The 27076-nt window shown below is 33.9% G+C and overlaps 1 protein-coding gene across 3 annotated transcripts in view; it reads left to right on the forward strand.

Moving 5' to 3' along the window:
* Positions 1-27076, forward strand: part of TOP2B (DNA topoisomerase II beta) — a 61624-nt gene that overhangs the window by 14254 nt on the left and 20294 nt on the right. For all 3 annotated transcript variants that reach the window (XM_046641543.1, XM_046641554.1, XM_046641562.1), the window contains exons 5-25: positions 5079-5224; positions 6099-6196; positions 7169-7381; positions 10937-11110; positions 12821-12922; positions 13006-13143; positions 14704-14842; positions 15174-15331; positions 15467-15592; positions 16537-16647; positions 16735-16840; positions 18117-18226; positions 18555-18647; positions 18745-18859; positions 20206-20327; positions 20530-20678; positions 21225-21456; positions 23590-23724; positions 24387-24587; positions 25619-25814; positions 25959-26050. In XM_046641543.1, coding sequence (XP_046497499.1) covers positions 5079-5224; positions 6099-6196; positions 7169-7381; positions 10937-11110; positions 12821-12922; positions 13006-13143; positions 14704-14842; positions 15174-15331; positions 15467-15592; positions 16537-16647; positions 16735-16840; positions 18117-18226; positions 18555-18647; positions 18745-18859; positions 20206-20327; positions 20530-20678; positions 21225-21456; positions 23590-23724; positions 24387-24587; positions 25619-25814; positions 25959-26050 — 2956 coding nt within the window. The remainder of the gene's footprint in view (positions 1-5078; positions 5225-6098; positions 6197-7168; positions 7382-10936; positions 11111-12820; positions 12923-13005; positions 13144-14703; positions 14843-15173; positions 15332-15466; positions 15593-16536; positions 16648-16734; positions 16841-18116; positions 18227-18554; positions 18648-18744; positions 18860-20205; positions 20328-20529; positions 20679-21224; positions 21457-23589; positions 23725-24386; positions 24588-25618; positions 25815-25958; positions 26051-27076) is intronic.

The following is a 27076-nucleotide window of genomic DNA, read 5'->3' on the forward strand; positions in this document are numbered from 1 at the left end:
TTTATGCTTTTGTGTTTTAAAGTTCTTTGGATAAATACCCAGCACGGGGATGGCTGGATCATATGGTAGATCTATTCTTAATTTTCTGAGGGTAGTCCATACTTCTTTCCTTAGTGGCTGCACCAGTTTGCACTCCCACCAGCAGCGTGCAGGGTTCCCTTCTCTCCACATCCTCTCCAACACTTGTTGTTTCCTGTCTTGTAAATTATAGCCGTTCTTACCAGAGTGAGATGATACCTCATTGTAGTTTTGATTTGCATTTCCCTCATGGCTGATGATGTTGAGCATCTTTTCGTATGCCTGTTGGCCATCTAAGTTACCTCTTATGCAGAAATTTAAGATAGTTTTAAGGAAGTTTTAGCTGTCAAGATTCCTTTTCCTCCCTATTGAGTAAATTTTCAGTTAAAACAATATCATTTATTATGTTTTAGGAGAGCTAGTGAGGAGTAATAGGTGTTGAATGTTTGGTATCTTTAAAATTCAGAATTGAAAGATTCTGATCGAAAATTAAGGAAGAAGGGGCTTTCCTTAAATACTTTTTTTTTTTTAAGATTTTATTTTTCCTTTTTCTCCCCAAAGCCCCCTGGTACATAGTTGTATATTTTAGTTGTGGGTCCTTCTAGTTGTGGCATGTGGGACACCACCTCAACGTGGCCTGACGAGTGGTGCCGTGTCCATGCCCAGGATCTGAACTGGCGAGACCCTGGGCTGCTGTAGCAGAGTGCGTGAACTTAACCACTTGGCCACGAGGCCAGCCCCCATTTTTGATGAACATGATTACAATTGTTTGATTCTTTTATCCTTATTGTTTTGGTCACGTTAATCCAACAACATGGACTTAAAAAACAGCTTACATAGAATCCCATCATAACAAAATGATTAAGAAGTGAGCTATAAAACAACACTATAGACCAAATAATGGCTCTCAGTGATCTGCTTTACCTTTAAGTTTATTACAGATTCTGGACGAAAAGTCTATGTAACTAGTGCCTTTATTGCTTTCTGACTTTCTTTTCAAAAATCAACAAACCTTTTTGTATGGGCATAAGAGTGACATAGAACTACAACTCAGTTTATTTGGTTGTTAGTGATGCTCATATCAGTTGCTTTTTTCTTATTTATCTCTATGTTATTTTAACTACTTCAGCTAGAAAGTTCTTTTATTTCAATATAAAGCAAAAATTCACAGTCATCTACTACAAGGAGGAAAGGGTGAGGGTAGTATATTTTTAACCTGTTTCCCTATTTTACTTTTTTTGTTTACAGATCATTGATGAGAGACAATTGAATCTTTCTCTTGCTTTTATTGAAATATGTATAATGTATATTTAAAATTGACAGTGGATAAGCATTTTGGGAGATGTCGCTGATCCTTATATTTTATTATTTATTTGTATTTTATTTCTGAATTTTAACCGTAGCATTTTATCTTTTGTGAATTTCCTCCCATAAAGTCATTCTTTATTTTTTCTTTAGTACATATATTACAAAATTAATGTTGTTTTTTTAAATGAATTTTATTTCAGATATGTAATTGTTGTGTAAGTTAGATTTCTAATTTAAGAAGCCGTTTTAGAAGCAGAATTCAAATGGGAAAAAGTGCTGTTATGTTGTTTATTCCATTGACCCAGTTTTCTCTCCTGTCCATTTTTGATATCCTTCCAGTTTCATTCTTTTTAACATTTTTGTATAGCAGATTTTTATTTTTCTTTGTGTATATGTGTACACTCTTTGTTTAAAGGGGAGGTTAAGTTTTGATTGTTAATGGGTTAAGGTGTAGAGGATATACAGCATAGCTTAGCTCTTATTCTTTCTTTTTCAAGTGTACTCTGTGATGTGGGGATAAAATTTAAGTAAACAGCCATGTTTGTAAAAGGCATAGGAATAGATTAGCAAGGGATGCCATGCAGAATTTGGACAGATTTTTAGAAAGAGAATTTGAAGCAACTTCTTACAGGGGAGCTCAAAACTCATTAAATAATATAATGTTATGGTTAGCATTGAAACAACTTATGCTGTCATCTGTCTGGTTAAAAACAAACAAACGTGGCAAGCACATTGACCAGGGTTCTCACTATTTCTCTGGCTTAAGTATTCTTGCTGATTCAGGGTTGAAACTCTTAAAATTGTAGCTTTCAAAAACTAATACACACATACTAAAATATATATAATATATGTACTATTTAATTAGAGATTATAATATATATACTATTTTATATCTTTCTATTTTTATTTGACATATTATGGACAGTCTTTCTTATTGATTTATATAGATCTACTTAATTCTTTTTAACCATTCCTAAGAATTTTATTATGTCAATATATCATAATTTATGTAACCTCTTTCCAGTTGATGAATATTGGGTATTTAGATTGTTTTCCAGGTTTCTTTTTAGCTTTAATTATTTTGAAACTTTATTTATAGCTTATTCAAATACAGTATTCTTTTTCCTAATGTTTCTGTGAAGATTATCAATGAAGCAAAAAATAGTTATAGGATTCTGAATCATTGTTTAGAGATTACAGAAATAAATACCAGATCTGGGAAGTGATATAGATTGAAATTTTGTAGTAGAGAGGTGACTTTGATAGAAAGTTCAAATTTCATACTCATATAGGTTTACTGAATGTAGGAGATATCAAGCCTTATTGTTTTTTGAAACTGTGATGAAGATAATGAATTTATAAAATGCCTATCTTAATTATAGTACTATATATGCTAAAAAGAATGAAAAAACTTTTAAAGGTTTTCTCGTGAGTATATTGACTTTTGTGCCATTCTGAGGTGTTTAAGATCTGTAATTTTCCATTCATTGCCTTTCTTTATTTCCTTCAGAATTCTTTTCTATTAGTTTTAAGCTCCATGAAGTTTCTTTAGAAAATATGTACTTAATAAATTATAGGTTTTAAGCCTAAGCTGGGAACTCTTTGGAAGTCTAAAAAAGTAGTGGCCTCTGTTTCTAAGGCCCACTGTTTTTACCTCTAGAGATAAGACACACAAGTGAAAGTACAATAGGCAATTTGAAACTGTTGCATACTTAAATATTCAGCTGTTTATTCTGTAGAGAGTGTTTGCCCACAAGTTAGCTAACCTAATTATCTTCTGAGGTCCCCAGTAAATAATTTAGATTTTTTTGCTAGTCTGAATATAAGGAGGGTTGGAAAACATCATTATAGTCTGGGTAAAAGGCAATGGAGAACTCAAGTCATAAACTGGCCCTTGAAGTTAGAGTAAAATTTGGCTGGACAAAGAGAGGAAAAAGACATCGTAGGCAAGGGAAAGACCAAGAATTGGAAATAAACATGGACAAGTAATGAAACTGACCTGAAGGGAAAATAGGATGCATGTTGCAGAATAGTGGCAATTAAATTTGACTATAAGTAGGAATATGGATAATGGGCCTTAAACATGTAGTAGAGCACTTTTAAGCTTGATTTTATAGAAAATGTGGAACTACTGTGTTCTGGAGCAAGAAATAGTGTTAGGAAAGCTGTAGTAAGTCTCTCATCATCATGCAGGATATATTTAAGGGGAGTGGCTAGCAAGGATACTGTTGCAGTAATCAGTATTTAAAGACATATTAGTCTATCTAGGCTCATATACTGGCATTTGGAATGAAGGAAGGACTGATACTGATATGAAATAAATAGATAGGACAAACTAATAAGTCTTGATGACTGATGACTCTAAAGAATGATCAGTAGATATGAATAAAAAGTGATAGCAAAATTTGAGCCTAGGAGATTCGGAGAGTTGAACCTATATTAGAGAGTGAGGGCAAGAAAAGTTGGTTGCTGATTTGGGGAAAAAAAATGTATCAAAAGTTATTTGCTAGTTTCTCTCTTTTTAGTTTTTTGTTTTAACTAATTAATTTCCCCCCGGGTCTTTGATTTTCATTTTGGCTTTTATAATAGTTTTTTAAGTTCTAGTAACTGCTTCTAATAACTCTTAAGAGATTAAGGTATGTATGTCTGAATGAAACAGTGTGTCTAAGAATAATTGTGAATCAGGTTGGCAAATAGTAGCTTTTTAAGCCAATTCTCAGTGTTGGTTATGAATCTGTGTTTCTTTGCAAATTGATTCTTCAATGGGTAAAGGCATCATAGTATATATTACTCAAAACAGTAGGGTGGGCAAAATTTTCCATCAGGACTGCTGCCTATGTCAAGTTGCTATTAGATGTAGGAGCGTATACTCCGTAACATTCAGGGCTGAAATGGATGGTTTTATGATAGAAAAACCTAAGAGACCTAACATAGGTAATATCTGCATATTAAAAAACCATTAGGGGCCGGCCCGGTGGTGCAGTGGCGAAGTGCACACGTTCCACTTGGGCGGCCTGGGGTTTGCCGGTTCGGATCCCGGGTGCAGACATGGCACCGCTTGGCAAGCCATGCTGTGATAGGCGTCCCACATATAAAGTAGAGGAAGATGGGCGCGGATATTAGCTCAGGGCCAGTCTTCCTCAGAAAAAAGAGGAGGATTGGCAGCAGATGTTAGCTCAGGGCTAATTTTTAAAAAAAACCCAAGAAACCATTAAAATTAGTTTATGACAATGACTGTAACAATACTAACAGCCTCTTAACATTTAGACTGAGAATGGAATACATTTCAGACTGTTTGTCCTTTTCCATCTGTACTGCTGCAGCAGTCATGTAGGAAATGAGAATGGCAACGGCTGCTGCCTCTGCGGAGCTGGTAGCTCACAGGTGGTATAGTGATAGAAGGAAGATCATGGCTAATGTATATGAAAAGAAAACAAAGTCTATAGCTGACTTCTTGTAAAAACTTCACCGTTTTTACTATTTTCTGAGAGGTTGAGAAGAGTTTCTTTTCCTGAGAAATTTTGCAGTATTACTTGCAGGTCTTAATGATCCTAATTTGAGTTATGTCTCGGGGATAGAAAAGTGTGTCCTCAGTAAGTATTTTCTTGAAAGATGAGTGAGTGTCTTCCAGTTGGAAATGGCTGGAGTTTTGCTTATAATCACTCAGGCTTATTCTGGATAACTTTCAATTTTTGGAAATTAATGTATCATTAAACTATTTTAAGCTCTAAACTCTGCTTGTTTGTTTACAGTGAATCTAACATTATAAGCATTTGGAATAATGGGAAAGGCATTCCGGTAGTAGAACACAAAGTAGAGAAAGTTTATGTTCCTGCATTAATTTTTGGACAGCTTTTAACATCCAGTAACTATGACGATGATGAGAAAAAAGTAACAGGTAAAGTCTAAATGGCTGATTAGAATTTTTATTGAAGAATATTGTTCTCCTAAAATAAAGTCTCCTACTATTCCTATATAAAATATTATAGAAAAGGAAACCTGTGTAGTTTTGTTGTGAGAAAATCCTTTTCAGAATTAATATCTATAAAAAACTGTTGTGTATAAGTATTGTCTTGATTATAGCCTGCAGAGACATTTTAAAAGCTTACCTGTGATAGTACATCTACTTATGCTAGAACTCCTGGAACGCTAACCTGGCTGACAGTGTGAGTGTTGAATTAGAGTACTGGTGAAAGTAAGATGTGTGATTCCTGCATATGAGAATTTGTTCTTACATAAGCACCATGTCTTTTGGTAGCAATTAAATTACTTTCAACTGTTTTCTTTAAGAAAGTCAAGATTGCAAATCTAGACTGTAAATACAGTTGAAAGTACTTTGACCAAAACCAGGTGTTTTCCTACTTACTTACATTGCCCAAGTAGGTTGATCAGTTTTTTTTGTTTTTTTCCAGAACTGAGGCTCTAGGATTAAGATTTTATAATAGAAAAGTGACTTTGATAGAAAGCTCACATTTCATACTCACATAAACTTACTGGATTATAGGAAATATCAAGCTTAATTCTTTTCAAATTGTGGTGAAGATAATGAATCTACAAAATGTGTATTTTAGTTATGTTACTATATGTGCTAAATCTTAATTGCATTTTTCATTAAATAAAAAAATCTGTACTCTAAAATGTTCAACTGATGATTGTTAAGATTATGCAAATAAGTGGAACTGTGTTGCAAAACCCTGCCCTATGGTAGGTAAGTTAACAAAGTTACCTTAAAATCACTTTCGTTAAACTTTTCATGTTTAATGTTCTTACAGGTGGTCGTAATGGTTATGGTGCAAAACTTTGTAATATTTTCAGTACAAAGTTTACAGTAGAGACTGCTTGCAAAGAATACAAACATAGTTTTAAGCAGGTATGATAGAAATGTCTATTTTTTTTAATCGTATGTTGTTGCTTTGCCAAGATAATAGAACCTTAGGTAAATTGCAATGATACCTATATAACTTTTTCTTTCTAAGCGTTAAGCAAGACATCAGAGTAAAAAGACTTCAGAATGCCTAGGAGATTTTAAATAAGCCTGTCTTTCTCCCATTCCCTTAAAACAAAATGCTTTAACAGCTGTTTCCTTCAACCTTGTTAAGCGTTAGTGAAGATGTCCTGAACTTCATAGACTAGTTGAAATGCATCCACTTAACATGTATGAAAAATTCCTCATTGATTCCTCAAATTCATATTTCTTTTTTTTTTAAGATTTTTTTTTTTTGAGGAAGATTAGCCCTGAGCTAACTACTGCCAATCCTCCTGTTTTTGCTGAGGAAGACTGGCCCTGAGCTAACATCCATGCTCATCTTCCTCTACTTTATATGTGGGACGCCTACCACAGCATGGCTTGCCAAGCAGTGCCATGTCTGCACCCGGGATCTGAACTGGTGAACCCCGGGCCGCTGAAGCAGAATGTGCGCAGTTAACTGCTGCGCCACTGGGCTGGCCCCTCAAATTCATATTTCAAAATTTTAACTTATTTTACTCTGTAGGCCTTTGAAAATAGTTGGAATTTTACATAAGCTAAAATAATTTTGTCAGGAAGAGCATCATACCTATTTATTTTTGTAAAATTCTGCATGATCATGTTGAAGAATTTGAAAGATATTTTACGAACAGTGCATAAAGTTGTGCAGTTCGTTTTGCTTATTTTCAACGTGAGATTATTATAATAGTATTGAAAATTTTTTCATCTCTAATATTATCAGTTTCAAAGATTTGATTTGTTAAGCTGGAAAATTGATATAGTTGTGGTAAGCAAATGTATTTCATGAGCTGAGTCTTTATGTATTATAAAATGTAGAAGCATTATAGAAATATTTGAATATTTTTTCTTTTAAAGACATGGATGAATAATATGATGAAGACTTCTGAAGCCAAAATTAAACATTTTGATGGTGAAGACTACACGTGCATAACATTCCAACCAGATCTGTCCAAATTTAAAATGGAAAAACTTGACAAGGATATTGTAGCCCTTATGACCAGAAGAGCTTATGATTTGGCTGGTTCTTGCAAAGGGGTCAAGGTCATGTTTAATGGAAAGAAATTGCCTGTAAGTGTCTTCTAAAATAGTTAATGCTTTGTTATTTTGTAGACAGTTTATGGTTAGATCTTTCTTTTTAAATCTAATCTCATAATCTCTTTCAACTAGTGTGTTTAGATGATTCACATTTAAAGTGACCATTGATATATTTGGATTGAAATTTACCAACTTGCTAGCTATTTTCTATTCATTGTATTTGTTCTTTGTTTCTTTTTTTCTCTTATTCTTCCTTCTCTGTCTTTTTAAAGCATTTTTTTATGATTCCATTTTATCTCCTCTGTTTACTTATTATACCTCTTTTTAAGACTTTTTTAGTGGTTGCCCTAAGGTTTATAATATACATTTGTAAATGGTTTGAGTCCACCCTCAAATAATTTATCACTTCATGTGTAGTGAAAAGACTTTATGACAGTATAATCCCCAGGTTGTCCCTCCCATCCCTTGTGTCATTGTCATCATACATTTCACTTTTACATATGCTATAAATACCAGAAGAAGAAGAAACAGGATAAGGCAGAAGAAATAGTTGAAAAAAGGATGGCAAAAATTTTTCCACGATTGGTGACCTTCTTATTAATGCCTTAAGAAGTCAGTTATCTTTTAGAGCAATTAAAAATACAATAGGGGCTGGCCCTACGGCACAGTGGTTAAGTTTGGTGTGCAGGTTTGTGATTTAGATCCCGGGTGCAGACCTACACCACTCATCAGCCATGCTGTGGTGGCGACCCACATATAAAGTGGAAGAAGGTCGGTGTAGATGTTAGCTTAGGGCTCATCTTCCTCAAGCACAAAAAGAAGAAGATTGACAACAGATGTTAGCTCTGGGCTAATCTTCCTCAGCAAAAAAAAAAAAGAAATCAAAAATAAACGGTTACATTTTACCTTCATTTATTCCCTTTCCAGTGCTCTTAATTTCTTGGTGTTGATCTAAGTTTCTGATCTTAATCATATTCTTTCTGCTTGGAGATCTTCCTTTAACATTTCTTGTAGGTCTGCTGGCAATAAATTCCTTCAGTTTCTGTTTATCTGAGAGAATCTGTATTTTCCTTCACTTTCAAAGGGTATAGAATTTCACTGGATATAGAATTATGGATTGGCAGTTTTGGGGCTTTTCCCCCAACACTTTAAAGATGTCACTCAGCTGTCTTCTTGCTTGAGTGGTTTCTGATGCAATGTCTACTGTAGTTCATATCCTTCCTCTGCTGATAAAGTGTTTCTTTTCCTCTGGCTGCCTTGAAGATCTTCTCTTTGGCTTTGGTTTGAGTATGATATGCTTAGGTGTTTATGTATTTCTTTTGTTTTTTGTTTTTTTGCATTTATTCTGTTTGGTGTTTTCTGAGCTTCTTGGATCTATTGTTTGGTGTCTGTCAGTAATTTTGGAAAATTTTTGACCATTATTTCTTCAAATATTTCTGCTGTGCTGCTCTTTCTTTTCCCTTTGGTGTTCCAAGTGTGTGTTATGTTATACTGTTTGGTATTGTCCCAAGATCTTGGAGGTTTTTCTCTGCTTTATTCACTCTGTTTTCTCGTTGTGTTTCACTTTATTTACTTCTATTCCCCTATTTTCAAGTTCACTGATCTTTTTCTCTACTGTGTCAAGTCTACTGATGAGCCTGCAGAAGGTGTTCTTCATATCTTCTACTGTTTTTGATTTCTAGTATTTCCATTTGGTTCTTTCTTATAGCTTCCATCTCTCTTCTAAAGTTGCGTGCTGTCTACCTTTTCCATTAGAGCCTTTAATATATAAATCATAGTTATTTTAAATGCCCTATCTGATAATTAAAACATCTGTGATGTATCTGAGTCTGGTTCTGATGATTGCTTTGTCTTTTCAGACAGTGTTTTTTCTTACCTTTTTTTATGCCTGGTAAGTTTTTGTTGAAAATAAGCTGTGTTGTATAGGGTAGCAAATATGGAGTAGATTGGCTTTAGTATGAGGATTTATGTTGATCTTTACAGGAAGTGGGCTGTGTTTGCAGTTTGTTGTTGCTGTACTTTACTGGTGTTGAGGTTTGTTGTTGGTATGGGCACCAGAGACTCCAAATTCTTCCTTGTTTTTCTTCCCTCTTTGGTTTGAGCCTTCCCTTTGAGCTGTCGCACAAGGAGGGTCTGTCTCCTGCAGCTCTTCCAGCTGAAACCCACTGTTGTTATTGGAGGCCTGTTAGCATGGGGGTAGGTTGTGAGAGACTCTCCTGTCTGATTGGGTCTCAGACTTTTGAGTGCACAGTGGGCCTTGTGTCTCAGGAGTTTGATCTTCACAAGGATTTCTACCCCTCCTCTAGAGGTGGAGATTTTTCCTCCACCCTCTATTCTCTTCCCCCTAGCTGCATCAGAGTTCTTATTCGGTATCCTTGAGGATCCCTGTCCTGTAGAATAAGCCTTTTATTTTTCTTTATAACTTAAAAATGAGATGGGGGTGGGATCAGGTGGGGCTGGGCAGAATTACTTTGTTCCAGCTACAGTAAAATTTTACCAGTGCTCTCCAGCAGTATCCTTACCCCTGCAAATTAAGCTTTGTTTTTGGTAAGGGAGATGGGTCTGGGTGGAATTCCCAGTGGCTGCTGTTTTCCTCCTCCAGCCAGCGCCATGGGGGGAACTTCTTCTAAATCCTCTCTGATCTTCCCTGTGAGAACCTGCTGGGATTCCTGGAGGAAAAGCCTGCAAAAGAGTAGGAACCCTTTATGATGACAGCCCTCAGGTGCTTCACACACTTACACTAGTCCACACTTGTCCAATAGCAATTTGTCAACACTTCTGGCTTAGTGTTCCTACTGGCTTATATGACATTAGGCAGCTTCTACTCCAGTTAAGCAAAATGCTTAGATTCTATGTCTTCCTACAGGTACCTGTCTCTCTTCAGACTTAGGATGGCCAGCTGTCCTATGATCTCAATTTTTTGAGTGTTCATGAAAAATCAGTTTATTGTCTGAACAGTTGTTTTCTTGTAAGGGCAGAAGCTTCTGGTTTTTTTTCCAGCCTTCCACATGTCTGAACTCAAACTGGAAGTCACTTTGTCATTTTAAAAACTTAAACTTTTGAAAGATTTTCTAATAATTTACCTGTGCAGCTGTCCTTTCATAACCTTTCTTTATCAATACATATGGAAATGAATTCCTTTTTAAAAGGCAAGGATCAAGGAGTAGAATAGGGGAAATCACGAAGGTTTATATCTGCAGAGTAAGAGCTGTTCCTGATAATCTTCTCTTTTACTGGATATGCATGAGAGACTGGAGCAACGCCCTATATCCAGATCTTTCTTTTGTCATTGATGGTGGCTGTCAGCATAGAGTCTCTGCCTGGGGATCAGCACAATCCTAAGGAACTCAAAAGAACAAAGTTATTGACTTATCACAGCTGGGAGTGGCCATAAAATCTACACAGCATGTACATCTCTTGGAGGGTGCATATCCAGCTTGCAATATGGTTTCTTGTCTACAATATGACTTCCCTTATATCAACCTTGTACTGAGCTGGTATCAGTATGAAAGTACATGATGGCATTCACCTAGTTGAGCTGCCAATATAAGGTTAATTATTTATTGTTTTTGTTTTTCAAATTAATAGGTAAATGGATTTCGCAGTTATGTAGATCTTTATGTGAAAGATAAATTGGATGAAACTGGAGTGGCCCTGAAAGTTATTCATGAACTTGCAAATGAAAGATGGGATGTTTGTCTCACATTGAGTGAAAAAGGATTCCAGCAAATCAGCTTTGTAAATAGTATTGCAACAACAAAAGTAAGTATGCTAATTCTTTGTTTCCAAGGCAGTGGTGGAACAATGCTTCATTAAAAACAACCAAATAAACAACAGTAACAACAAAAAAAACCCAAATCTTGCTTTTGTGAAATCAAAATTGACTTATAAAACTGAAAGCTTATTTTCTATGAAATAGCTGTCTTACAATTTATTTAAATAATCAATTGAGAAATAAGTTTATATGATTAGTGTTTATAGTTGAATATATTTGTATTTATTTTATTATTTTTTTGGTGAGCAAGATTGGCCCTGAGCTAACATCTTTTGCCAGTCTTCCTCTTTTTGTTTGAGGAAGATTCGCCCTGAGCTAACATCTGTGCCAGTCTTCCTCTATTTTGTATGACTCACCACAGCATGGCTGACAAGTGGTGTAGGTCTGTGCCTAGGATGTGAACCAGTGAACCCAGGCTGCTGAAGCGGAGTGCACCAAACTTAACCACTAGGCCCCACAGTTGTATTTTATGAAATCTAGAATGATAACAAATTCCATATTCTGTGTTCTGAGTTTAAAGTGTAAAGTAAAGAAGAATAGGATATAAGTCTGTTTGGGGTTCAGATTGTAGAACGTGTTAGCTGTCATTTTAAGGAGTTTGAACCCTCTTTTATAGGCTTTTGGATTTCAAAATCAAATGAAGTTCTTCATATCTAAAAGCATTTATCCATTAATCTTAATGAAGTATTAGACAATATAACATGTATCCTAGAATAATCTAAAGGAGTGATTTGTCACTTTCTCACTCTTGTTCAAGTTTTAACTTATTATTTTTTTTAATGTTCAATGTTTTTTATAACCTGGCATCACTTTCTCTAGTCAACAGAAATCCTACATCAGTTATGATTGCATTTTGTTTTATGTAACAGAAACCTAATATACAGTGGTGTAAACGTGAAGGTTTTATTTTTCATCTTATAATGGGACTGGGGGTAGGCAGTCTTAGTCTGGTTTGTGACTCCACAATGTCATCAGGGACCTATGCTCATTTTGGCTTTCTTTTCTGCCACCCTTAACATGTGGCTTTCATTCTCATGCCTTTAAGATGCCTGCTGCACCTCTTTGCCTCATCTCCAAGTTCTAGGAAGAGAGAATGGGCTTGGGCAAACGCATATGCCAACTAAATCTCTCCCTTTTTGTCAGGAATGCAGTAGTTTTCTTGGAGGCCCCATCCAGGAGACCTCTGCTAACATCTCTGGCTAGAACTGGCTCAAGTGGCTACCTCTGGTTGCAAGGGAGTCTAAATTGGTGAAGCTTTTTAATTGGACATGTTGCCAGTTAAAAATAAGTTAATTTTGGATTTATCAATAAAGTAAAAGGGGAGAATGGATATTGGATGGACAACTGGCAATGGCTGCCACAGTCCCTAACTTTAAATTCTGTGAGTGTCATTACCACCACCATATCAATATTCATTTTCACTTCCCTATCTTTTTTATTCCATTGTTTCTACTTTGTATGGAGTTATATGGAGTTGGCTTATTGGCTCTACAGCCAAAAAGACATTATTTTTTAAATGCCAACTCTGCCATTCTGAGACTCATATTACTCCTCTGGAAAATAGGGTTAATAATACTGATTTCACAAAGTTGTTGTGAAGATGAAATGCTCGTTCTAGAAAAAAAAAAGAATATGAAAGTATTTTGCTGCCTTAACTATAGAAGATTTTGGATTCTATGTTTTTTTTTCCTCTGTAGGGTGGACGACATGTGGATTATGTAGTAGATCAAGTTGTCAGTAAACTGATTGAAGTAGTTAAGAAAAAGAACAAGGCTGGTGTATCCGTGAAACCTTTTCAAGTAAGTGATGCTTTATATATTCTGTTGAATTATTAAGTAATATCAGTTCTGATATTGACCTTCTTTTGCTATGTTTTCAACAGGTGAAAAACCATATATGGGTTTTTATTAACTGCCTTATTGAAAATCCAACTTTTGATTCTCAGACTAAGGAAAACATGACTCTGCAGCCCAAAAGTTTTGGGTCCAAATGCCAACTGTCAGAAAAATTTTTTAAAGCGGTGGGTAAAATTTGTTATTTTTCAGTGTGTTTTTATTGAATTGATAAGTACTTTTCTGGATTTATTCTATTTGTGATTATTTTCTCTCTTATATTAACTTATATAAGGGTATAAGCATACTCATACTACAGGGTAATATACTTAATTCTGAAAACCTCAAAGGATGGACTTTGTTTCATAAAACAATTGATTATTTTGCCAAGAATTAAGGTAGGGAATCATGTTACTAATTGTGTTTTGCATTGGGCGTTATAAAGCCAGATTTCCTTCCAACAAATGTACAGGCCCTTATAGAACTCCTGATTGTATCTTTTCTACTCATGTCAACCTCATCTGCTGATTTTTGCCGCTATATAGTTTTTTTTGAAATTGCGGTAACATATGTATGATATAAAATCTACCCTATTCTACATATTTTAAATTTTTATATTACTTTGCACATATTATTTAGGCCACCTTAATCTTCCTGAAACAAGGTGAGAGTACAATAAATAATAAATCTTAGATTTATAACTGAGCCGTGCGGCTGCTAGTAGCTTCTCATAATCTGTTGTATAAAAGCAAGATTTGCCTCAGTTCCCTTGTTCAGTAATACCATCAGTAAATATATATTAAATAAGCATATTAGAGTACCTTTAAATATGTTTGCACTGGGAATGTAAAGATTAATAAATCACAGCCCCTCCTCTTTGGAAGGTTATAATTTGGTGGAGGAGTATCGTGTAATTGTGATAAACATATTTATCAAATTCTAGTATTGGAATTTCAAAGGTAGGTTCTCACAAACAAAAACAAAAGTTGTTTTTTAGGTTCTGGCTTAAGGCCTATAGAAATAGTACTTTGAACAGCAAAAAGAGGAGGATTGGCAGTGGTTAGCTCGGGGCTAATCTTCCTCAAAAAAAAAAACCCCAAAAAACTACCTAGAATGATGAAAAATAAATAACTGCAACTTGGAGATGCTTCACTTTTTTTCTTTTTGCGTCAGCATCTTGTCAGATGTAGATTCACTGCAGAGTGACACACAATATATAATGTTGAAATCCTCATTACAAACTTTTTAAAGAATAGGATTAGTCTTAAGTTCTTGAGTTTATCCTAATGTTCCCTTCATGTTAAATATTTTTGTCATAGCGAATTCCAGAGTCACATTTTTGTATTGAGAGATAGCAGAAACGTCAGTATCTGGAATTTCCAAGCTAATAAATTCATGGGGGGATCAGCTGTTACTGTGTTGTTTTTAATAAAATTAATTTGTGACAAAAGCTATATATGTTTCTCATGGAGTTTATTATAGTAAAATTTTTTTCATATGTGGGAAAGTTACCCTTTTTTCATGTGTTTGTATTTCAGTAAATGGAACATCGTGTATAGCTGCCTGAGTTAGTTTTACTATAGTTAGAGTAAAATTTACCAGCATATGTTATTGTTATTATCATCACCATTATTGTTTTGCCTTAAAACTGCACAAGATTCCATTAATACTGCACAAGTATTACATTAATTTTAGCTAAGTGTATGAATTTGTGGCTTGTTTGTACATCATTATTCTTTGATTTTTAGGCCTCTAACTGTGGCATTGTAGAAAGTATCCTGAACTGGGTGAAATTTAAGGCTCAGACTCAGCTGAACAAGAAGTGTTCGTCAGTAAAGTACAGTAAAATCAAAGGTATTCCCAAACTGGATGATGCTAATGATGCCGGTAAGATTCAGATTTCTTTTTTAAGATTTTGATTTAATTTTTTATTTTTCCAGTTATAGAAAATGTTCATTTTTCACATAGAGAGGCTATAGGATTTTACGTTCAGAGTATAATTTTATTTCATTAAAATTGCCACATGCACCACATACTACTAATTTTCAGGGGATAGGAATTCAATAAAATATACTTCATAATTAAACTGTATTGAGCACAATGTATGATGACTCTAACAGTCTTTCACTATCATCATTGTGATTATTTTTCTGGCTTCATTTTTCTCATTGGTAAAATTGAGGAATTTGGAGTATGTATCATTTTTAATTTCTCTTAGGTGGCAAACATTCCCTGGAGTGTACACTGATACTGACGGAGGGAGACTCTGCCAAATCGCTGGCTGTGTCTGGATTAGGTGTGATTGGGCGAGATAGATATGGAGTCTTTCCACTCAGGGGAAAAATTCTTAATGTACGGGAAGCTTCTCATAAACAGGTATATATCTGTCACATGTATATTGCATTTTAATACTTGACTAAAATTGTTGAATTTTTTTAATGTAAATTCTGACTCACTTTTTGCATATTGCAGCACTTTAAAATACTTTAAATTTTTTTCCTTTTTATACAGATCATGGAAAATGCAGAAATAAACAATATTATTAAAATAGTTGGTCTACAATACAAGAAAAGTTATGATGATGCAGAATCCCTGAAAACTTTACGCTATGGAAAGATTATGATTATGACTGATCAGGTTGGTTTAAAAGTTGCCAGAAATTTCAAACTCATCTTTTTTAGAGTGTCCTTTTGATATTTGGTTCATGAGACTTGCTCTAAGATAATACAAATGATTGTACATCAAAGGGGAAAAAAACAGTGTTTAATGGCACTGCTTGTGTGAAGCACATTTTTACATGGTCTAATTTACTGGGTGACCATCTTTTTGGTTAGTTATTTTAAAAATGTTTTTAAGTGCAATAAATATGAGAAGAGGAGAACACACTGTTGTATTATGGGGTTGAAGCTTACCTATAAGTAGGAAGGAAATGATGAAATTTACAAGTGAGAAAGATTAATCAATAGGATAATGGTTAATATTTGTATATGACGGCACAATTCGGGATGCCCAAAAACTAGGAGGACTTGAATAGTAAAATAGCAGTAATTAGGAAAGAACTTGAAAATTGAAAAGGAAGAATTTCATATGCATCCAACTGCTAGTCTCTTGTATACTTGAAAAGCATTTGTAGAGAAAATCAACTGAAAAGGCTGCAATTTAGTTTTAAGCGGAAATTTAGCAGTTTTTATGTCGAGAGAAGACTTGTTAATACCTGTACTTCATGGATTTCTTCTTCCATTACCCAGTGAAATGGCATTATAACCATGTTTTATGTATTTCTATCTGTAAATCATTCTCTTGGTGAAATCTGGGTAAACCATAAAACAGATATAATGTTAGTATATTTTGTAGTGACAGGATGATCCAGTCTATCACTAGCCATGTTCTTTATTTGAATTTTAATGAAAAAGTCTTTACTATGATCATCTAAAGAATAATACCTACTCTTTTGTAAAATGCAGTTGTACAATTTGAGTGGAATTTTGCCTCTTTGCTGCATTCAACATTTTAAAATTTGGTTATATAAGTAATTATATTTCATAAAGTTATTATATCATTCTTTACTAACATTTATTTAGGATCAAGATGGTTCTCACATAAAAGGTCTGCTTATTAATTTCATCCATCACAATTGGCCATCACTTTTGAAGCATGGTTTTCTTGAAGAGTTCATTACTCCTATTGTAAAGGTACTATTTACCTTAATATGTTTTTATACTTTTGTCTTAAAGGATAGCAAAAAAACCTAATTTTTATTTATTTTTTTATTAACTTAGGCTAGCAAAAATAAGCAGGAACTTTCCTTCTACAGTATTCCTGAATTTGATGAGTGGAAGAAGCATATAGAAAACCAGAAAGCCTGGAAAATAAAATACTACAAAGGTTTGTATTTTAAAATACTTAAATTTTGTGAAGTTACTGCTGACATAAATTTATTTTTATGAAAGTATTATAAAATATTTTGAAAGTTTGTCACTTTTAGACTTCAAAACAGCTATTTCTGATATTTAAAGAATTGTCATGGAAAATTTTATAAAAGTAAAGTAGTATAATGGGCTTCCTACCTACTTAAACAATCACCATTTCATGGCCAATCTTGCTTTGTCTAAACTCTTCTCATTGTCACACCATTAGTTTGAAATAACTTCCAGACATTATATATTGCTAAAATAATTTTTTTAAAATGTCAATAATACTGTTATAATACCTTTCTTTAATAACCTTAAATATTCAGTCAGTGTTATAATTCTCCTGACTGTATTAAAAGTGTTTATTTTTATAGTGGGGTGTTTTTTTGAGTCAGGATCCAAACGAGGTCCGCACATTGCATTTGGTTGATGAGTCTCTTAAATCTTAATACATTGTTACCCTTTTCATATTTTTTCCTTGCATTTTATTCAAAAAGTTGATTGTTTGTCCTTTATAATTTCCTACATTCTGGCTTTGCTGATTATAGCTGTAGTTTCATTAAATATGTAGCATGTTTCTCTTATTTTCTGTTAACAGGTAGTTAAATTGGAGGCTCAAACAGATTTGGATTAGATTTATGTGGCAAAAACGTTTAATAGCTGGCATTGTGTACTTATGTCAGGAGGCATGTAATATCTGGTTTTTTCTTTGTCTGTTAAAATTGATCAGTTGGTACTGGTCCATCAGCTTTTTACCTAATGACTTTAAACAGCCATTGATGTTCATGATTCACTTAAAAAAATTTTTTTCAGCTGTATTGAAGTATAATTGACAAATAAAATGTATGTATTTGAGGTGTACAACATGAGGATTTGATATACATATACATTGTGAAATGATGACCATAATCAAATTAATTAACACATCTGTCACCTCACATAGTTACCTTTTTTTTCTGTGGAGACAGCATTTAAAATCTACTCTGTTAGCAATTTTCAAGTATGTAGTATAGTATTATTAACTGTAGGCACCATGCAGTACATTAGATGCCCAGAACTTATTCATCTTATAACTGAAAGTTTGTACCCTTTGACAGACCCATTTCCCCTACCCGCCAGCCCCTGGCAACCACTGTTCTGCTCTCTCTTTGTGAGTTTGACTTTTTTAGATTCTACATATAGGTGAGATCATCTAGTATTTATCTTTCTCTGGGAGGCTTATTTTTACTTTTATTTTTTAAATTGTGCAGGATTGGGTACCAGTACAGCTAAAGAAGCAAAGGAATACTTTGCTGATATGGAAAGGCACCGCATCTTATTTAGATATGCTGGTCCTGAAGATGATGCTGCCATTACCTTGGTAATAAAATTAAATTTCAAAAACTTTTCCTAATATCCATCCCCTTACCTGCCATACATTTTTTCCTGGTCTTGGTTTTCTGTGATGTCTCTTGAATTCTAATGCCCAAACTAGTTAATCTTAGTGTCTCCCCCAACCCCTTCGATTATGCCCTGCTTTTGTAGTTCTTTAATGAAAGACCTTTGTTCAAGTGTATTTTTAATAAAAGTACATTGGGAAAAACCTTAATTTCCCAGAAATTAATAGTTATTTGCCTTTATAAATTTTAATTTTATAATAAAATTCATTTTATTTTTAATGTATGAAATTGCTACCTGGAATCTTTCAGGCATTCAGTAAGAAGAAGATTGATGACAGAAAAGAATGGTTAACAAATTTTATGGAAGATCGGAGACAGCGTAGGTTACATGGCTTACCAGAGGTTAGTCATAAAGAATGGTGATCTGGGGGAAGAAAGAGAAGGAGACTAAAATTCATGCAGTAATAATGACAGTATTGCTATATAACTTTTTTCTTAGCAATTTTTGTATGGTACAGCAACAAAGCATTTGACTTACAATGATTTCATCAACAAGGAATTGATTCTCTTCTCAAACTCAGACAATGAAAGATCTATACCATCTCTTGTTGATGGTAAGTAGCTTTTCTTTAAAAATCTTTCTCATGTTTGAATGTTATTGAGTATGATTTAATTTCATGTACTTTAAGCCATCCTTATAATAAATTTTAAAATTCTGATGCTGCTTTTGAGATGTTTTGATAGGACTGAAATCTTTTGTATTTCTTAATTTGAATCTTTTAAACCCTTTTTGAGTTTTTTAAGGAAAATTAATTTTGGTAAGTTCTAAAATGTTTATCAGAGATTAAATTTTAAAAACACCTTTATACCTCAATACCCAAACCTAATAATTTAATTTATTTAACTTGATGAAAATAATTTAGAAACTGCTATCCAATAGAGCATATTTTGGTCTTCTATCTATAACTTAATTTTCATTTTATAACCTTTAACAAGTTAGTTGATCTTTGTGTTCTTTGGTTTTTCAGCTAATTACAGATGGTTCTACCCATCCATCTAATTCTGGCTTTAAGTTACATCTCTTCTGTGAAATCTTCCCTAACAATTGCAATCTAAATTGGTCTCAGATGCCTAGACTTCTGTGCCAATCATTATGTGCCTCTTATTTTACTTGTGTTAATTTTGCCTCCTCAAATTAGATTATAAAATTCTCAAGGAAAGTGGCCATATTTTATCATCCTCTTGTTTCTACCATGCTCTGGGCCCACAATGATGATGATGATAGCTAGCATATACTGAAAAGTTTATTAGTGTGCTCATTGGCCTAGAGCAAGAAGAGTGATAAGGAAGCAGAGTGCTTTGCTTTCATTATCTAATGTAATCCTTATGATCACCCTATTAGGAAGGTGATTATTTCTATTACAATGATGAGCACACTGAGACTTACCGGTTTAGTAATTTGTGAAAAGTCACATGGTAAATGGCCGAGTTGAAAAGAGTATCCAGATTGGTGAGATTCTAAAGCCTGCATTCTTAACTGCCATAATGTATCTCTTCTTTATAAGGGTTTTTCTGATTTGGAATACTCTTAATAATAGTTTTCAGGCTTGTTGATAGTTTGCTGGTACTTTAGTTACAACTGACGTTTTGGGTATATGAATGTTGGGAAACTCCTGTGAATGGAGTTAGGTGCCACTGAGCAGGTCTTTAATACCAGAAGGTGGTCTTTCAATTGGTACTTCACTTTTGGAATAGATTGAGATGGTATATAAACTTGTTAGTTTGTACTCATTTTGTTACAGAATCTTAAGTAACAATTTTAGTCATTTATTTTTCAAAAGCAAACTATATCTTTGCTTTTTTTCTCTTGACTATATAGAACATTGTTGTTATTAAAAGAAACATTACAACTATATCTTGAGTAATATTTTTAAAGGAGGGATGTTCTTTTTAAAAATAGGCTTTAAACCAGGCCAACGAAAAGTTTTATTTACCTGTTTCAAGAGGAATGATAAACGCGAAGTGAAAGTTGCCCAATTGGCTGGATCTGTTGCGGAGATGTCTGCTTATCATCATGGGGAAGTAAGCATTAAGACTGGAGTCAATTGAGAACTATACTTATTGGCATGAGGAATGATAATTAAGCATAATCAAAGTATTTTTCTTTTCATAAGGTCTTTGGATTCATAAGAGAATCCAGAGTTTGGATTTTAATAAAAATTAGGGAATACATATAGAAAATTTAGAATATTAATGTTATATTCTGTCTGTTTCTATTCTATAGCAAGCATTGATGATGACTATTGTGAATTTGGCTCAGAACTTTGTGGGAAGTAACAACATTAACTTGCTTCAGCCTATTGGTCAGTTTGGAACTCGGCTTCATGGTGGCAAAGATGCTGCAAGCCCTCGTTATATTTTCACAATGTTAAGGTAACAATTTGCTGGTATAATGGTATAAAGTTCCATTTGAAGTTTATTGAATTAACTAAATGTTTAATAGAATTGTAACTATGGAGAGATATAATTGGACATTCTGTTGAGGGTGAATGATCCATTTATTTTACCACAAATAGAATGAAGTTTGTTGTTCTCGATTTTTATGAATTATTGGTGAAACCAGCCCTAATGAATGTAAGGATTTTTTCTGACCCAACTTCGCTTTTTACACTGAAGATGGGTTTTGTGGTTTAGTCAGAGTAAGAGGAAATCCTTAGAAAGTTACTTGTCAATACTAAGAATTTAGTAAGTACATATGTATATAAGTAAAATAGGGCTGTTTTAGTCTGGCTTTGTGCCTGAGAGAAATATTTTTGGTAGTAAGGTTAGGTAAATTTTATTAAGCACATGTAGTCAAAATTTAAAAAATGCATTCTTCTAAAAAGACTTTTTGAAATGTAAAATCTTTAATTATGTATAAATAAAGTTTTATTTCCGAAAATATGACTTTTTCCATATTTTTATTTTTCCTTTCATTAGCTCTTTAGCAAGACTGCTTTTTCCTGCCGTGGATGACAACCTGCTTAAATTCCTTTATGATGATAATCAACGCGTAGAGCCTGAGTGGTATATTCCCATAATTCCCATGGTTTTAATAAATGGTGCTGAGGGCATTGGTACTGGATGGGCTTGTAAACTACCCAACTATGATGCTAGAGAAATTGTGAACAATGTCAGACGAATGCTAGAAGGCTTGGATCCTCATCCCATGGTAATTATTTAGAACTTATTTCTTGTATTGTTTATTTAACAAGTGATAATGTGTAAACTATAAATTCTAGTCATTTTAGAAAAGTAATAGAACCGTTTTCATTTTAGAACATAGTGTAGGGCCTGCCCTGTGGCCCAGTGGTTAAGTTTGCGCACTCCGCTTCAGGAGCCTGGGGTTCATTGGTTTGGATCACCACCCATCAAGCCATGCTGTGGTAGCATCCCACATAGAAGAGCTAGAATGACCTACAACTAGGACATACAACTATGTACTAGGGCTTTGGGGAGAAAAGAAAAAGGGGGTAAGATCAGCAACAGATGTGCAGGGCCAATCTTACTCAGAAAAAAAAAAGAATGTAGTGTAGACAGTGAAGCCTTCTTATTAGTGTGTGACTTGATATGTGCCTACAGTAAAGGATATAAGCTTGAGATAAGGTTTATAGAGAGAAACTGTTTATTGAAATTTAAAAAGACTCCCATATTACAGGCTTTGAAATATCTAAATTATATAGAGAATAATGCTTTTATGACAAAATTGTATGTAACTTTGTTTTTGTTCTCAAACTACTAAGTCATATTAGAGTTGTAAGAATCCTTAAAAACACATTGTATGTATTTTAATGTATCCCCATATTTTTTTATTTTTGCCCTTACATCATTCTCTGTGCTCTGTTCTTCCCCTAAATTCCCTCCAAGAAAAACCTCTCAAAAAAGTGTCCTCCCCTCTTCCACATTATTTAAAATGATCTGAAAATGTCCCTTTATCATGATACACTTAAATAAAAGTGTAGTTTATTACAAAAATGATAGTAATTATAGAAAATATAAATAAGTAAAGAGAAAACATTATTCATCAACCCACCATGTAGAAATAAACTTAATATTTTTATATGTTGCTCTCTAAGTTTTCATTTTTGTATTTTGTTTTTTTTTTAAGTTTTTTTTATTTTTTCCTTTTTCTCCCCAAAGCCTCCCGGTACATAGTTGTATATTCTTTGCTGTGGGTCCTTCCAGTTGTGGCATGTGGGACGCCGCCTCAGCGCGGTTCGATGAGCAGTGCCATATCCGCGCCCAGGATTCGAACCAACGAAACACTGGGCCGCCTGCAGCGGAGAGCGCGAACCCAACCACTCGGCCACGGGGCCAGCCCCCTCATTTTTGTATTTTAAAACAGAAAATTGCATTATGAATTTTATTTAAAATCTGTTTTCCCCTTAAATACTTCAAAATACTTTAGAATATTTCTAACAGAAGCATCAAATTACCTTTTATGATTATGTTTTAATTCTTTCAGATACGTTTTAGAGTATTAAGTCAATGTATTTGATCAATACATGCTTCTTATGTGATAGATATATATCTATATCTATCTCTCTCTCTCTATCTGATACTGTGCTAAGTAGCGAGATAAAGAACTATGATCCTTGTCTTCAAAAAGTTAATCTGTTGTCAAGACAAGACATCAGGGCATGAAGTTTACAGTGACAAAAGATAATAGTTCCTCAGTGTGCCAGAAGAAGTGTCCTATGCTGTATGCCTAACTTCTTAGTGATAATAGCAAATATGAATTTTAGATGAGGGAGAGATTGCTTGTAATTAGGCTGAGAAGGATGAGTAAGATTTATATAGATCAGTGAGGTATGGGGGGCTGAATATATGTCAGGGCTGGTGGGTCGAGTGAGTGAAAGTGAGAATATTCAAAATATCCAATCAAAATATGGAAGAAGAGTAGTAGTCTGGAAGGCAAATCATTGGAGAACAGGTAGAAAGTTAGACTGGGTTCAGACTATGGAAGGCTTTCAATGTACCATCCAAGGAGTTTGAATTTAAAGGATTATTAATTTAGGGGAGAAGGAGGTATGGAGGCAATAGGCTGAAAAAAAAAAAGTAATGTTCTAGGAAGACTAGGAAAGATGATGCTAAGGTTTTGAGATTGGGGTATGTTGAGATAATATTAACAGAAGCTGTGAATTCAAGATTGAGTTATTATTTGGAGAGGGACTCTTAAAGATGAGGAATTTAGTTTCAGTCATGTTAATCTGTCAGTAGCAGTAGACCATAGACTAAGGGGCACTCAAATGGTGGTACTGGCACTCAAGAGAGGGCCTTAAGTTATTTTTATTTTTCTCTGCAGCTTCCAAACTACAAAAACTTTAAAGGAACGATCCAAGAACTTGGTCAAAACCAGTATGCAGTCAGTGGTGAAATATTTGTGGTGGATAGAAACACAGTAGAGATTACAGAGCTTCCAGTTAGAACTTGGACACAGGTTAGTTTAAGTATGTGAGCGCCTGTGAGGAGGGCATTGCATTGAGCAATGCTTTCTGGTAAGAATATGATTCCGTCATTGTTTGCCCCAAGTCTGTATAGTGTTTAAAAATTCCTATATACATTTTTGCCCCATTCAGTTGAATTTGGGCTTTGAATATTCAAATAGTAATTAAAACGTTTTTTAACTTATCTAAATGTAGAATGACTTAAGCTTACTTTTTAAGAGACTTATCTTTGTTTATCTTGAAATGAGTAGAATAATATGTAAGAAATAGTGTTTTGAACCCTTATAAATATGGTCAGTTCATGTCGGTGTCAGCTGTTACAAATCTAAAAGTATGAATGTCATCTCTTGTCAGTACTTGTTGATGACATCCTCTCATACTCAGCCTTTTCCTTGCCCTGTGGAGTATGAGCGGATCAGAACCATTACCGTGTGTATCTCCTGTCACCATTGAGATTCCCATATATTGTCTTCTATAGAGACTGGGCAGGAGATGATAGAAATGGAGTTTTCCCCTTTTTTCCCCACTGGAGTTGAAAATTTTTAAAAAATCACATGACTTGTAGTATGAGAACATGAGTATATGTCTTGAAAAGAATTGCTTGTTTTTAAATCTTCTATATGAAAAGAATTACTTATTTTTAAATCTTTTATAGGTATATAAAGAACAGGTTTTAGAACCTATGCTAAATGGAACAGATAAAACACCAGCATTAATTTCTGATTATAAAGAATATCATACTGATACAACTGTGAAATTTGTGGTGAAAATGACTGAAGAGAAACTAGCACAAGCAGAAGCTGCTGGACTGCACAAAGTTTTTAAACTTCAAACTACTCTTACTTGTAATTCTATGGTAATTGATTAAATTTACTATTAATTTAACCTTTCTTTTTTTCCATAAGTTGGATTTTTGTAATGGCTTCATGATTGCAGTGGCTGTAGTAAGTCTGAATGCCTTTTCCCCCCCCTGTATATTTGCTGAAGAGTCTAGAGGTACATTCCTTTTTCTCTACTATTATCGACTACTCTTAATCCCAACTCTCCATTTGTACATCTCGGCTTGAGCACACAGAATACACATACCCTCACACACACTGACTAAAAGTTATAAGAGTGATTGTTGTAGAATGTTCATGTGCTTTATGCCTGTCTCTATTAGATTTTAATTGTGGCGTACTTATCTCCTCATAATCTGCTTTATGAAACTTGTATATTTGTGTCTATATATAATTGGAGAGGAAGGTACAAAGTGAATATGTACGATTATCCTTGTTTCATTTCTTATGAGCTTTTAGATTTAAAAAATGGTAAAAAGAAAATATCCATTAAAAGCACAAGGGCTGAGAAAAAGTGCCATAATCTGCCAAGAAGGGCTTATGGGAAAAGGAGAAAAAGGATGGAAAAGAAGTAAAATTTGCCCTCAAATTGAGGAACTTTGTGTGAATTATAGCACAGTTATAAAAAACAAAAAAGAGAGAGGCAAATGCACATCCATTGAGTATATAAGGGAGTGAGAACTTTAACATTTTTAAACTTAGAGATAGAATATGTTTGTTTTTAGTTTGAAAGAAATTTTTCTTAAGTAGTTTTATAGCTTTTTTAAGTAAGAACCTTTTTTTAAAGGACTTATTTTTATATTTCAAAGTTATTCCTATTTTAAATATTGGCATAGTTTTGAGAATTAAATTTATCAGTTTCTTGGAGTCACCAAAGGAATATTTAATCAGAAATGTGCTCAATAGTTTTGTTCTGTTTAATGGCTTTTAGAGATGATGTGTGTTCATCTAAGTATTATGTTTATTTTAAATACTGTAGATATCATATAAGTTAAAAATACCAATATACAGACTTATGTAATCTTCAAAAACTTTGTGTTTTGCTTAGGTACTCTTTGATCATATGGGATGTCTGAAGAAGTATGAAACTGTGCAAGACATTTTGAAAGAATTCTTTGATTTACGATTAAGTTATTATGGTTTGCGTAAGGAGTGGCTTGTAGGAATGCTGGGAGCAGAATCTACAAAGCTTAATAATCAAGCCCGTTTCATTTTAGAGAAGATACAAGGGAAAATTACTATAGGTAAGACGCAACCTTTAAAAATTTGAACATTAGTTAAAATGGAAAAAAATCTTTATTAATAGAAGACATTTTTATCAGTAGAATATAAACAAATACAAATTGAATCTCTTTTCTTGATCCTAACTTTATTTTTCCCTCACATAGAGAATAGGTCAAAGAAAGATTTGATTCAAATGTTAGTCCAGAGAGGTTATGAATCTGACCCAGTGAAAGCCTGGAAAGAAGCACAAGAAAAGGTAATCATTTGCAGAAAAAGACATTCAGAGAAGCTTATAAAAGCATCTTCCAAAATAAACAAAAACGCAACCCCTAAATTTTAAATTTAGTACTAGTAAAGGTGCTGAGTTGTCTTTGGAGGCTGAAGTCTTCTGTTTATCCACAGAATAGATATAGTACAGGAATTTGCAGTGCACACTCACCACAAAGCACTTTGCTAGTGTGACTCAGCCAGGGCCTGGAGAAATGACTCCAGGTGTGAGAAGGTAGCTCAGTCTCCTTGGCCTTTTTTCTGAGCCCGCCATTATAGAGTGTGAGTTGTGGTGGTGGTTTTTTTGAGGTGCATGTATACTATCTGGGAACTATAATGTAGCACGTAAATCATTTCACACTGATCAGTGTATGGTCACAATATGATAGCCAGTCACCATTCACTTGAAAGACTAGAGACGAAATGTTCAATATTACAGTATTTATAGAGCACCAAGTATGTGCTTTGCCCTGTGCTTAGATCTTTGGCTGGAGATTTAAATCCTGGAACTTCAGATTAAAAGTCTGATGTTTTATTAATTCAGTTGTCCATTTCAGATCATAAAATACTAAATTAATTCAGTGAATGGAATACTGAAACTTTGATATTCCTCTCAAGAATTAGTTTTTTACTGTTTTGTATAATTAAAAGAAAAATTTTAAAAGGCAATACAATGTTGTGATTGAGAACACAAATGTACAAGGAAGAAAATTGGAAATGATTAATTTTTTGGATACTTAGAATATTGTGTATATGTGCTACTGATAATGTTAGCTTCTTTAAAAAGTACAGTTATATACAGTTAAAAAGTACAGTTATGATTATGTGACATAACTGAAACTTTGAACTTCCTACATTTATGAGTTCTCAGCCATAATCAAACCATATTGAAATGCTGCTTTTGTTTACATTATTTAAGCTTTTTTCAACTTTGAACAATCAATAGAATGCCATATATCAGAGTGATTATAATTAGATTAAATTGTGTGTTTGGCAATTACATATTAAGATAATA

Source organism: Equus quagga, chromosome 1, assembly GCF_021613505.1.
Source record: "Equus quagga isolate Etosha38 chromosome 1, UCLA_HA_Equagga_1.0, whole genome shotgun sequence".
Classification (NCBI taxonomy): Eukaryota; Metazoa; Chordata; class Mammalia; order Perissodactyla; family Equidae; genus Equus; species Equus quagga.